The sequence below is a fragment of the Nanorana parkeri genome, unplaced genomic scaffold (genome assembly GCF_000935625.1).
Source record: "Nanorana parkeri isolate BGI_ZX_2015 unplaced genomic scaffold, ASM93562v1 scaffold898, whole genome shotgun sequence".
In the NCBI taxonomy this organism is placed as follows: Eukaryota; Metazoa; Chordata; class Amphibia; order Anura; family Dicroglossidae; genus Nanorana; species Nanorana parkeri.
In genome coordinates, this window is record NW_017307166.1 from 375,214 (window position 1) to 389,539 (window position 14,326).

The window sequence follows — 14,326 nt, forward strand, 5'->3', positions numbered from 1 at the left end:
TATATATAGTAGCAACATAGCAGAGCTCTGTGGACAAGCTCTGGGGATAACAGTGTAAAATATTCCGCTGACTCCTCATGGCCATTTGGCATGGCTATTGAAAGTTTAGCTGAAGAGGAAGAAGAAAAGGGCACATTAGCAGACCTCCATAAAATGGCTGCTATGAACTTTTGAGAAGCAAGAGAAAAGGGGCATATTAGCAGCTCTGAGTCATAAAAAAACAATGGCTTTTTTATGACTCTGAGTCATAAAAAAACAATGGCTGCTATGCCCCTCTGAGGAGTAGTAGGAGGAAAAGGGTGCATTAGCAGCACTCAAAAAAAGTGGCTGCTATGCACCCTTGAGTATGTGAAGGAGGAAATTGGCATATTAGCAGCACTAAAAAGGAAAGTGGGTGCTATGTGCCCTTGATGAGGAGGAGTTTGTGCCTTATGTTGATGACTTGTCTTTGAGGTGCTGCTTCCGGTAAGCTCTGTGGTTTATAATCACTTTTCTTCATGCATTTCACACCCAAGTGTTTGGTAGTTTTACAATGGCTGATAAGCTGCAGGCAGAGGCTGCAGACTACAATGGTGTTGTTGGTTGCAGATACAAAAGGACCACACTGCAGAGCTCTCTCTACTTGCTGCCTATTCAAGTGCTGTTCTGATGCTACCTATGTTCTACCAAACCAGGGGCTGACTGGCAACTTTTAGCCCAGGGGGCAAGTACAACCCAGAGGCCCATGGTGCAGTGACTTGGCCCCCCTCCCGCTTTGCCTCTTCTCCCCGCCCCTGCCTGCCACTTTTGCCATCTATGTTATGGTAGTGTGAATGGTCGGGTGATGGTAGGACTCCTAGTCAGTTCATGAAAGGGGTGACTGGCTGTGGGATGGGCTGCTGGGCTCCCTGCATGGTTCTGGCCTTACTCCGCTCCATGTCCGGTACTTAGGCACTCTCACCCACTGTAGGCTGCCGGATTTCTGGACTGTGAGCTGTGGGAGGAGCCGGACAGTGCCAAAGTCAGTGTCCTATAATTTTTCTCGACCCCATACATTTTTTCGACCACGTCAATTACGGTGGGGCCTCGTCATTCGAATCAGATGTTTTCATGACCCCCTTTCTTCATGCACATGCGCACCTGCCAGTGACGCGACAGATAAATTTCTGGGTTGAGGAAAATTATAGCACACTGGTATGAGGTATGCATTGTCAGTTCTGTGCACGCACGCGACCGCTGCACCCCTTTTAGTTCTGTGACTGACTTTAAGCTGTATAGGGACTACAAATTTCAGCACATTATACAGCAATGCAGAATAATACCATCAGCTATAGAGGACTATAAATCCCAGCAATACATTATACAGCAATGCAGAATAAGGGTATATTAAATTGCTACATGCTCTTTGCTGCCCTGCTCTGGGATGTCAGTCTGATGTCTTGGTCAGAGGGTCTCAGGAGGGGTGTGGAAGGTCTCAGAAGGGGTGGGGAGGGTCTTAGCATGGGGGATGTGTGGGTGACCGAAGAGCTGTAAGCAGGCACCATGTGGTTCCCCAGAAGGCTGCTGCGTGGTCCCTAGCAAACGTGGAATCTAACACAGCCGAATCAATTTGAAAAATGAAAGCACCGGTATCAGTTTTTAGTATCAGGGCACTTTCCCCAACACTGGTATCAGTGCGTCCCTGGTTTGAAGGCCTTCAAAAATCATGTGTAATAACACTAACTAGGACTCTGTCACCCAGCATGTGTGCCCAGTCTTGCTCCGCTCCCCTTCTGCTGTTTCTGTGAAGAGTTTATAACACAGAGTGCAGAGGTCAGTGGTGTAATGCACAGTGCAGAGGTCAGTGGTGTAATGCACAGTGATGAGGTCAGTGGTGTAATGCACAGTGCAGAGGTCAGCGGTGTAATGCACAGTGCAGAAGTCAGCGGTGTGATGTACAGGTCAGAAGTCAGTGGCATAAGACACAGTGCAGAAGTCCGCGCTGTAGCACAGAGTACAGAGGTCAGAGGGGTAACGCACAGTGCAGAGGTCAGTGGTGTAATGCACAGTGCAGAAGTCAGCGGTGTGATGTACAGGTCAGAAGTCAGTGGCATAAGACACAGTGCAGAAGTCCGCGCTGTAGCACAGAGTACAGAGGTCAGAGGGGTAACGCACAGTGCAGAGGTCAGTGGTGTAATGCACAGTGCAGAAGTCAGCGGTGTGATGTACAGGTCAGAAGTCAGTGGCATAAGACACAGTGCAGAAGTCCGCGCTGTAGCACAGAGTACAGAGGTCAGAGGGGTAACGCACAGTGCAGAGGTCAGTGGTGTAATGCACAGTGCAGAAGTCAGCGGTGTGATGTACAGGTCAGAAGTCAGTGGCATAAGACACAGTGCAGAAGTCCGCGCTGTAGCACAGAGTACAGAGGTCAGAGGGGTAACGCACAGTGCAGAGGTCAGTGGTGTAATGCACAGTGCAGAAGTCAGCGGTGTGATGTACAGGTCAGAAGTCAGTGGCATAAGACACAGTGCAGAAGTCCGCGCTGTAGCACAGAGTACAGAGGTCAGAGGGGTAACGCACAGTGCAGAGGTCAGTGGTGTAATGCACAGTGCAGAAGTCAGCGGTGTGATGTACAGGTCAGAAGTCAGTGGCATAAGACACAGTGCAGAAGTCCGCGCTGTAGCACAGAGTACAGAGGTCAGAGGGGTAACGCACAGTGCAGAGGTCAGTGGTGTAATGCACAGTGCAGAAGTCAGCGGTGTGATGTACAGGTCAGAAGTCAGTGGCATAAGACACAGTGCAGAAGTCCGCGCTGTAGCACAGAGTACAGAGGTCAGAGGGGTAACGCACAGTGCAGAGGTCAGTGGTGTAATGCACAGTGCAGAGGTCAGCATGCAACACAGTGCAGCTGTCAGTATGTAACGCAGTGCAGAAGTCAGCATGTAATGCAGTGCAGTGGTCAGCATGTAACGCAGTGCAGCAGTCAGTGTGTAACGCAGTGCAGCGGTCAGCAAGTAACACAGTGCAGTCGTCAGTATGTAACGCAGTGCAGAAGTCAGTATGTAATGCAGTGCAACCAAACATATACCTCAAGTCTATATTTGGAATATTTGGGATGGGAGGGGATTCTGGGAATGTGGGGTTGTAGTTTTGAAGTGTTTTTGTGCACTTTTTTTATACTGAGAATACAATACAATCTGGTGCTACAAAAAAAGCTCACCAACTATACTATTGAACTGTTGTGCCATTAGCCAATTTGCTTGAAGTTTGCGGGCTTCAATTGAGGCCTATTACTACTGGATACAAAAGCAGGTGTTGCAGCCCAAACTATCTAAAAAAATACTTTTTTAAAGTTGTAATAAATCATATTGGTGTACTGCTGCTGTATATAAGCCAAGCTAAATGTAAAAGTAAAAAACTAAATCACACATCCAACATACTGTATGTGATGGCAGAATACAGTATCACTGTCAGTGAAAATGTCACTGTTCCATACTACTACATATAGCTTAAAGGTATCTCCCTAGCATGTAGCTTAAAGGACTGGTGTTTTTTCAATGTTGCCTTCAAAATCACATTAAAAGGCGCACCCTCTCCCCACTGTATGGTATTTTTTTTAATGTCCCCCATGGAAGTGCCTAGCTCCCCATGCCCTTTTTTATGAATCCCTTGCCTACGCTGATTATCAAGATTTGCCCCCATAGACTGAAGTGGGGTTCAGTTTTAGGTTTGGATTTTTGGACTTCACACACAGGGTTCAACACAAATCAATGCCGGACACATTCACCCATACCTACTTGAACCCCACAATCTTAAAGGAGAACTATGAGGTGAGTGCTTTTCACTCACCTCATAGTTCTAGCCGACCTGTGACAATGAGACTGTCACAGGTCGGCTCAGTAGATCGGGAGGTGAGCGAACACATACCGGCGTTCGCTCACCTCTCGATCCTGTCACGGCTCTCTGCCGTGACAGGGGGAGGGGCTGGATTCCCCTCTCCCCGCTCCGATCTGCCAGCGCTGACTGGCGGAACGGACCGGGGAGCGTCGGGTACAGCTGGCTCTGCCTCTAGATAGGCAGAGCCAGCTGTCACTCATGCAGCTGGGCGGATCCCGTCGTCTAAGTCGGGATCTGTTCCTGCTGCGGCGTCTCAGTATACCGCGAGCTGTAGCTCGCGGTATACTGAGCTTAGGCTGACGGGAGGACGCTAGTTTGTGTCCTCCCGTTACCCTAAGGAGAACTATGGGGAAAAACACTGACCCCATAGTTCTCCTTTAATAGATTGCATTAGATTATTTTATTTGTAAGCTCTCACAAGCAGGGCCCTCCAACCTCCTGTACTGAAATTGTATTGTTGTATTGTCTCAGTTTTGTAAAGCGCTGCACAAATGTTTGGTGCTATGTAAATCCTGTATAGTAATTATTATTATTATTTTAAACTCTCATTAAGGTAAACTGAATAGCCTTACTTAGCACAGTATGCAAGTTTCCTGGATAGTAATAATATATCATTCATTGGTCTTACTTCTTGTCTAGAGATGTTTTGTAATAAAAGTAAAGCAATATTATGCTGGTTGAAGTTCTGCTTTGAATTCATCATTCAGATCTATTTTATATGACTGGTTTATTTCTTGTTTTATGTTTAGATATTTTCTCCAGTTCCTGGAGACTGCCACAATTATGATCCTCCATCTTTACATCGTAGAGTTTCTGGCTCTAGTGAAAAGTCGGTAAAGAGAGACATCATTTTCCCTTCCAGTTATGAACTTCTGCGTCATTTACAGTATGCTACACACTTTCCCATTCCACTGGTAAGTGCGGTGATATGCTTATTTCATGGGGGAGGATCATTGACTGTAAAAATATCTGTACTTCCTCCTACACGGTCTTCGGTGGTTTGCATGAAACGCTACAGTAATATCCTTACCTATACTAAATTGTATGCCAGGCAGATGAGATCAATGCTCATTGATGCTCCAGCTGTGCTTTATCTCTACACCTCTTTATGGTTTGTTTGTTTCACTTAGAGCACTGTATTAATGTATTATATCAGAATATGGGAATAAAAAAAATTGAGAACTCTCTGGAATTTTGCCTAAATGACTCAAAAATCGTGGACTGATATTTAACTATCACACAATAATAGATAAACACAATCTGCTTTAACTTATATCGCTCAGACTGTACTCTTTCATGTCCTATCAAGCATATTTTTACAAATATTCACAGCCCAGGAGAGGGAAAGACAGCACTGAGCCAGTCAGGACAATATTGCTCTGTTCAGTGTTATTAGTCTAACGTAAAGAAGCTCAGGAGGAAGGACTACTGAGATCACTTCACCTGTGGGCTGATGCTCATTCATTATCCAGACAGGTTGGAGTAGACCAAACTATATTTCCTGAATACAGTGTAGACTTCAGGAAGGTCACAGACTTGACTGTGCTGTCTGGCAGGTGTGCACAGGACACCTGCCAGACAATAGCTAAAATAGCTATAGTAAAATAGCTAATGCTCATATTGCACACTCGGCTAAATGAATGACAAGTGTAAAGCACTCACTTCCCCAAACTAAGCTACTTCTGTGCTTTCTGTATAAAAAAAAATACTCATGCTCAACAAAAACATGAATGCTCTTCAAACCAGTGCCATATGTGCACCCTGTTTTTTTAAAATAAAGATTTTATATAAATAAAAACAAATATACATAACATCATGTGTAAACTTTAAAAACATGTAAAGTAAAGCGCATAACCGGTTGGGCACATGATTTGCCTGATCAGGAAGTTGAGCGCTTTACAGAGTTGCCGGTTTCATTGTCATTCATTGCAGCATGAGTAGGTGGTTGTTTTTGCAAGGCACAATAACCTAATCTATGGGTTTGTATTTATTTCTGTTGCAAAGATTAGGACATATACCGGAAAGCCAGTTTTGATAACCCTGCCCTGCTAAATTTATATTAGGTTAGTTCTGAGTGCATAAAGAGTATTACAATTTATAAACTGATATACTGGAAATTATAGCTCAACTATTTCTCAGCATCACGTCTTTATTACTTGCAATGTTGTGCTAAATTCATTAACAGGTCACTTTAACATCTGTCATTGTTTTATTGGTAAACTTTGTATGCATCTTGGATTATCTTTTTTTTATATTTTGATTTGGAGTGCTGCAAAACATGTTCATTTGACTACAGCAATCTTTTTACTAGTTTTTACATAGTTTAGTAGTGGAAGGAGCATATTTATTGTGTTGCAAATGTTAGTCCCACCAATCACTACACAGTTGCCTCTAGTTATAAAGCACCTGCTGCATGCACATTTACCAGATACCAATTCCTTTTACCACTGTTTGCCTTGCACTTGGTTTTGATATTCTTCAAAGTAACATTCAATTTATCTATAATATGGCAAATGTTACATCTGATGGGTCCAATTCTCTTTTGGAAATCGGACAGGAAGTGAACAATCTAGACCAAAATAGCTGATTTGGAAAAAAATCTTCAATTCAGCTCACTTTCCTGTTCAGCTATGTGGTCCTAGATTGTTCACTTCTCCTGCCTTCTCCAAAGCCTTCACCCTTTAGTGAATAACCCTGTTAGATTGGATAATTATCTATATTATCACTGACTCTTCCACTATTTCCTAAGTAGATTTAAAGGGATGTGTTTCCACTCACATTTATGATGCTGCCGTCAACAGGCATCTGACATTTTGCAAAATGAAGGTTTTAAAGCTAAAATCTTTATTTGCCTTCACCAACATTCACACTTTTTTCTCATCCCCATTAGACCCAATTCACACTGATCGTTTTGTAGCGTGATTTCCACTCAAAAATCTCTCAAATATGAAGCGCAATGTATCTCAATGTAACTCTTCCAATGCATTTCAATGTCGATGTTCACATCTCACAGCTCAATGTCGCCTGTAGCTTGTAGCTCAAGCTTGTCGCTCGAATATGACCTATTTTTCATTGGATTTTGCGTGATTTGTCCCAATAGACTTCAATGGTGTAGCTCAATGTCGCTCATTACCGGCGATTTTGTGTGACATTGCGCTAGAGAAGTGTCACTTTTGTACAGAAATATAAGCAAGGACATAAGCAGGAAACAGGTAGAGGAATTATGTCACATCAAGATCGCTTTTGATTGGATACAGCCCTATGTAGCAGCTACGAGGTCCATGTCAAACGTAGTGCTACATAGCACGACAATATGTTCACTGTAGCTCAATGTAGCTCAATGTCGCTCAAAGTCACTCAGCTCAAATCAGTGCTGAAGTGATGTAGCTCAGTGTAAATGTGGTCTAATATCTTCCCTGAATGTTCAGGATGAATGCCACAGAAAGCCCAGTGAATGTGCCGGTATTTGCCTATATTAATAAATTATGTCCCATAGTTATACTAGTTTGTATGGCCCATAACAACCAGACATACTTTTTTTATGTTCACAATAACTACAATATAAAAAGATGGCTGCAATCTCAATGGTTACTTTGGATAACTTTTAAGATGGTACATAAATACATGTTTTTCGTAAATATAAGTTGTTGGCATTCTACAAAGCATCCCTGAAGCCGCTTCTTACTTCTCGTTTGATGTATGGATACGCTGTCAGGGCCGGCCTTAGGGGTGTGCGAGCAGTGCGGCCGCACAGGGCGCCATGGCAACAAGGGCGCTGTGCGGCCGACACAGCTCGTCCTGGGGGCGGCTTCTCTCCCCCTCACCGCTGGGCGCTGGCCATCCGATATGACAAAAAAAAAGGGGTCTTGGAGACCCCTGATGTCTCCATAAAGAGGACCTGTCACATATTTTGCTATCACATAAGGGGGTTTTCTAACCCCCCTATGTGATAGCAATAAAGTTTCCCCCCAAAAATGTAAAGTTACAAATAAAAAAGAATTACATATTTTTTTAAAGTCCCCCCCCATATATACATACATGCATGCAAACAGGCGTCGGGTGCGCATACGTGTGAAAACGACGATTTCGCCCATTACGCCGCACTATTACATATCGTCGCGAACGTCGGAGTGAGAGCAATAATTGTAGGGCCATCAATCACTGATAACACTAAACTGATGAGCGGTAAAAGCTTTGGGTGTGGCCACTGAGGGGTGTGGTCACTGAGGGGCGCTGTAAAGCTTTCTCGCACAGGGCGCCTAAAGGCCTAAGGCCGGCCCTGTACGCTGTGGCTGCTTTCCTAGACTGCTGTTTCTGTTACAGTGTCCTCACCAGTCACAGCTTGGGCGTCTTTCTTTATGGAGAACGTTTTGGTTACTTTAGTTCTAAAGGATTTTGAGAAAAAGAAATATACAATAGGATCAAAGCAAAGATTCGAAATTGACAGCAATAACGTTGATTCTTTTGCGTGGAAAAGGACTTGTTTCAGGCTGCAGTCTGTGATGACATCATTTTGACTTAACGTGTATGGGATTCGGACGATGTGATAGGGAAGGAAACATATGATGTACCCAGCTGTTATTAGAAAAATTTTCACGAGGGATGATTTGATGTTGTTAAATTCCTCACAGTCCTTATTTTTATAAAGCCTATTAATAGTAATACAATTAGAGATCAAGATTATGCCGGAACAGTTCAAAAATATGGCAAGACTGATGAAATTGGAAAGCATATGCCAGTCTCTTCCAATCTGCTGTTTAAAGTCAATACAGCCAACACCCTCCTGTTCAGGAATGTCTTTGATAGGGATCAGCATATTTGGTAGCATAATGCTCAGCACTAAAGCCCAAACAACAACTGACAGCATTGTGGCAAATCCTCTTTTTTGTATTTGGTACAGTTTTGCACTTCGTACAGTCTGTAAACAGCGATCCATGCTGACGAATCCCAGGAATATTATTGATATATACATGTTGATATAAATCATACATGCTGTTACTTGGCAGTGAAAGATCTTTAACTTCCAGGAAGCCAATCCCAAGTCAACAATGTTCTTAAATGGCAAAGCCAAAGTCAGTAGCAAATCAGCCACCAGCAGGTTGATGAGGTATACACTTGTACATTTCTGGCTGTTGTCCTTCCGATTGAAAGCCCACAAAGCAAAACAACTCCCCAAAAATCCTACAAAAAATATGATCCAGTAGAAATATGTGAATGGTTCCAAGTCTCTGTTGACGTTACAGGCAATGTAGGAACTGTTGGTGTTGTCCTTCATTGTGAGATAGCCCTGTGGTCAGCTCCAAGGAATGGTCTAAAACCGTCCATGAAAAAGCAGAAAATATGGTTTATTATTATTGTTTTAAATAGCAGCAACAGTTTGCACACCACTTTACAAGATAAATAGAGATGTTACAGTTACAATACAATTTAATACAGGAGGCTTAAGAGGGCCCTGCTTGTCAGAGCTTACAGTCTAAATGAACTATTTGAGAAACCTCTACACATACAATCGATTATACAGCAATTTATAGATGGATTAATTGCACTGCAATCTTCAAACTGGGTAAGAAACAAATTAGTTGACAGTCTTTGTTTCTGCATCAGATTGTATGTATTACCTGCTCCTTATATCTAGAATAAAGTCACTTGGATAACATTTAGCTTGTTAAACCACTGGGTATCATAAACAATTGTCAGGGATTTTGCACATAAAATACTGTTCAACTTTTTTTAATTTGCTTTAGCTTCTCAGTACTGCTGATTTCCTCAAGCTTTAATCAGTTACTTCCTGTCTACGTGCACTCACTGCAGCAGATTATGCACACATTGCTCGGGCCCTGTTTTTCTAAAAGGAACAGGGATAATGTCTACACAGGCTGTGTTGTCGTGGTGAAAAGATGAGAAACAAAATCCAATGTTACGGCGCTCACCCCCCCAAAAAAAGGGGGGGGGTGGCTGGGAATGGGCAACAGGCTGAAAAGTGAGATGTACAGCTTCTAGTATAAGCGGACCGGGGTATCCAACAAGTAGTGTGTGAGGGCAAAGAAAACAGAGGAAGAAGTCCTACAACCAATGGAGGTGTTGTGTCAATGGACAGGAAAAATTGGCTGTGTTGTCCCAGCTGCTTGTTGTCTCCACCAGGGGCGCATGTGATGGGTTGACAACACAAGCACAATTAGGAGACAGTTGTCACCACATAACAGGAAGTACCTAAAAATGGCCCTGATGGAAGGATCATTAGGTGTTCTTTATTTAAACACTGTATATTTAAAATGACACTAAACTCAGGAGTTAAATCTTAAAAAAGCATTCACATACCATAACATATTAACAAAAATGTATCTTATTTGTGTATCACCTGGTTGTAGATCCTCATATCTTCTCTGAATTGGTGCTGACACTGTCCTTCCTAGTGGAGGGTGGCTACTTTGGTCCCCCATGGTCCCTCTGTGTGTTTTAAAGTGATGGACTACAATCTCCAATCTCACTAAACATGAGATTGTAGTCCATCACGGTAGTGAGCTTGGAGTGGTGGCTACTTTACAACACACAGAATGACCATGGGGGACAAAAGTAGCCACCCTCCAGAAGAAAGAACAGTGTCAGCACCAATTCACAGATGATTTGAGGATCTACAGATGAGTGATACACAAATAAGATGCATTTTTGTTAATAGTTAAGGTACTTGCATGCATTTTTAAGATTTAATTTCTGAGTTTAGTGTCACTCTAAAGAAGAACTCTAGGTATGCAAAAAGTTAACACTTGCAGTAGGACTACCCCTGCACTGCAAGGGTTAACTGCTTGTTTTTCTCTAGGGGCCAGAGTAAAGAAGATTTGCTCACCTGATCCTCGGTCCTGCAGCAGTGCATGCTCACCTGTCTTCCCCTTTGCTCTGGGTCTGGTATGTCCCTCAGCATCTTCATGTCTAATGCAGGTGAATAGGCTGTATTAGACGTAATGACGTCTGCGGGGCTTAGATCACCAGAGCCCCGGGGGAAAGGGGGCTGTAGGGACCGAACTAGCAGCCAAGTGGGATTGAGGGTCTGGTAAATATTTTTCTTTTATTTGGCCACTAGAGAAAAAGGAGCAGTGCGGGGTTAACTCCATTACAAGTGTTAGCTTTTTATTTTCCTGGAATCCCTCTTCAACTAGTTTTCATACCTGAAATAAGGGCAACTGGAAGGAAGTCATTTTGGATATCTTGTTTTATGGAAGAAAAAGACACCCCTATTAGCAGCAAGCTCTAACTGTACTAGCACACGAAGAGCAAAGAAAGCATACTAATAAGTCACCTAACCACAAACTGATTTTTGATGTTTGCACAGAAAATAGAGGAAACAAGTGAAAAATGAACAACAGTGATGCGTTGTTACAAGCACAACAAGGGTGGTATGGCTTAGTAATACACTATAGATGCCTTTAACTTGTGTAATAAGCCAGAGGGTACGTACTGTTCAGCAAGAAAATGTAACAACAGTGCACTATTCTAAAACTTGCTCTCACTTCACATGCCTCTCCTTTCTTTGTAGTGGATGAAGCATAAAAAACTTTTTTTTACCAGTCCTTGCTTATAACTGGGTGGTAGGGTCAAATCGAGGAGGCCCTGCTGGTCAGCTCTGAATAATACTATATTTTAGATTGTGATTAGTGTGCAGATAACAGAATTGTAAAATTCAGCTTCACTGGAATTTAGAAAATCTGAAAGATATAATTAAAGCTTTCTTTCATGGGCTGCTATTTGTTTATGTTTGATACACTGTAACTTCCCTCTAAAATATTAGTAATAGTAAGCAAAAAAAAAACATTCAAACAAATATTTTAATATATTATTGGTAAAAGTTTTATGAAAGACAATACCTGTGTTGACTGTCCTGGGCTTCTGGTAGCTTTACCACTGCACTGCTGCTGTTAGCTGTGCATAACTAATATACAATCCTTTTCCTGGTAAACAAGCAAAGCTGTGGTTACAGTGGTTTCATTCTGACACATCAGTTGACGTAGTTGAAACTAAAGTTTTGGTTTATACAAAAAGTTCAAAATTTTCCCTTTTAACAACTGTGAATGTCAAAAATACCCAGGTTGTAATGTTTTCTTTCATATATCCCATATGAGTGTGCTTTACACTTTGGCAACAACTTAGGTGCAGGTCAAACACCTTCTCAGGAATCTCTCTCCATATAGTGATTATTTTTTCCCTTGATGGCCCACTTAGACTTGTACCCTGTGGTAGCACTTGTTTTGACACCTTTATTGTAATGCACAGCAAAGTTCATACTGCAGAACAGTGTGTTGTAGTTCACTTTGAATGGCACCATAACACACTATACAGTAGGGCCCAACATAAATGTATGTCTTGTGGTGTGCTGCATGACCAAAAAAGGTTTCCTGCTTTTTTTGTCTTGTGGTCAATTGCAGTGCGCATTGGCAACCCATTTGTACCTCCTAAATTAATGTGCATTTATTAATGCACCACAACAGACCAATATAGAGTAAAGGATGTCCTTGAAGGAATCGTTTAGCATTAGCCTTTTTGTTATCGCTTTTCACTTGTGTTTTTGTGTGTGTATTTATATATATATATATATGTACAGGGGTTGTATTTTTTTTAGTTCAATCTGAGTTTATTCAAGTTTAAGAGTTTAGTACAAAAAGGCAAAGTAACAAATTCACCTTAACAAAAATAAACATAAACATGGGGTTTTGACAAAATACAGAAAGTACATGTGTAAGGATTTTTTATTTTTTTTAATAATACACTGGCTCATTTGTTGATGATCTTTTGTTGCATCTTTATCTTTCATTGTTATTAGGTCACCCAGCCATTAAACAATCTGCAAAATATCTTTTTAGCATTTCATTTTCTGCATTGTACAGATTTGCAGAGATATTTGTGTAAATTATGCATTTATAAGGTTTGATATAAATGTTATCAAGTAGGTATATGACATCCAGTTTTGAAAATATTATAGTCAGCATGATTCCTGTATTAGGTGTTCACACTGTATTTTACTTACGCATATCCTACCCTTTTAAAACGTATGAGATGCGAGTGACTTTTACTACGTTTCTGCAATAACTTCTATGAGTCAAAGAACAGCACAGAACAAAAGTAGACATCCAGCATTACAAGAATAATCTCATTTGATTGTGACTCACTGTCTAGCATCTATGCTCTTTTGCGTCAATAATCACATTCGGTTTGCTACCTGGAGAAAAAAAAGGGGACTCAGTCAGACCCTAACCGCTTTAACTGAAAAGAAGCCCCTACGCCCCTTGTGGTTAAATCTTTTCTCCACCAATTTTAGGTGGTGGCCTCTAGTCTTTGTTATAGAGTTTACAGTAAAAAGTTTATTGCTGATGTTGCCATCACCACTAAATATTTTGTACATCGACATCATGTCCCCTCTTAATTGCCTCACTTCCAGCATTAAAAAAGTTTAAATTTAGCAACCTTGTCTCATAGCTTTGGTCCTCCAGCCCCTTAATTAGTTTTGTTGCCCTTCTCTGGACCCTCTCTAGCTCAAGGACATCCTTTCTGTGGATTGGTGCCCAAAACTGGACTACATACTCCAGATGAGGCTGAACCAGGGATCTATAAAGTGGCAAAATTATAGATTTGTCTCTAAAGTACATTCCCTTTTTAATACAAGACTCTACTCTGCTCGCTTTGTTTGCTGCAGCCTCGCATGCAAGCTATTATTCAATATGTGGTCTACTATGACCCCCGGACCTTTTTCCATTTCTCACTTCTCTAGTGGAGTACCCATTAATATGTATTCCTCTTGCCTATTTTTAACCCCAAAGTGCATTACTTTACATTTATCAACATTAAACTTCATCTGCCATATAGTTGCCCACTCCCCAGCGAGTGATCCAGCACCACAATGCTGTACTCTGTAAACTGTTGATTGTTATGGTTCTAGACAAGGGGACTTCACTTTCTTTATGAAGAGGGAAATGCTGTGTATGTGTTCAATTATTTTGTTTGCTTTTGTACTTTGTTAGTTCAACTGAAACATTTATTTTTTTCGGTCTACAAATAGATTTCTGTAAACTGGCATAGAGCTGCAACATCTGCACCATATTGGATTAATGTTTACGTGGGGTTTTCTCTGCACCAAGAAGGGGGAGCAGTCACATTACTATAGTCAGCATCAAATACTGATATGAGTTGGCAGGTGCTTTACAGATATATTTATAGATTAATATAAGGATATATGCATTTAATATAACAGATGTGGAGAAGTCTTAATGTCTCATCACAGTTATGATTCTTTTGCTGAATTGAGCACTCTTTTATTCAAAAGGCACAATAGTGCTTTTTGCAACATTTGCAAGATATCTGAAGACCTTTTAGAAAACAGAATTGGCATTGTTTGTGAGGTTTCTTTCCAGTAAATTATTTACCCCAGGCAGTGGCGTAACCAGAGTTCTGGGCGCCCGGGGCAGAATTTTTTTTTCGCCCCCCC

The 14,326-nt window shown here is 41.7% G+C and overlaps 2 protein-coding genes across 2 annotated transcripts in view; one reads left to right on the forward strand and one right to left on the reverse strand.

Moving 5' to 3' along the window:
• The window catches only part of MED12L (mediator complex subunit 12 like), a 339,629-nt gene that overhangs the window by 67,703 nt on the left and 257,600 nt on the right, over positions 1 to 14,326 (forward strand). The window contains exon 14 of the mRNA XM_018565890.1: positions 4,605 to 4,769. Coding sequence (XP_018421392.1) covers positions 4,605 to 4,769 — 165 coding nt within the window. The remainder of the gene's footprint in view (positions 1 to 4,604; positions 4,770 to 14,326) is intronic.
• The window catches only part of GPR171 (G protein-coupled receptor 171), a 10,134-nt gene continuing 3,957 nt past the window's right edge, over positions 8,150 to 14,326 (reverse strand). Inside the window, exon 2 of the mRNA XM_018565893.1 lies at positions 8,150 to 9,166. Coding sequence (XP_018421395.1) covers positions 8,156 to 9,130 — 975 coding nt within the window. The 5' untranslated portion in view covers positions 9,131 to 9,166 and the 3' untranslated portion in view covers positions 8,150 to 8,155. The remainder of the gene's footprint in view (positions 9,167 to 14,326) is intronic.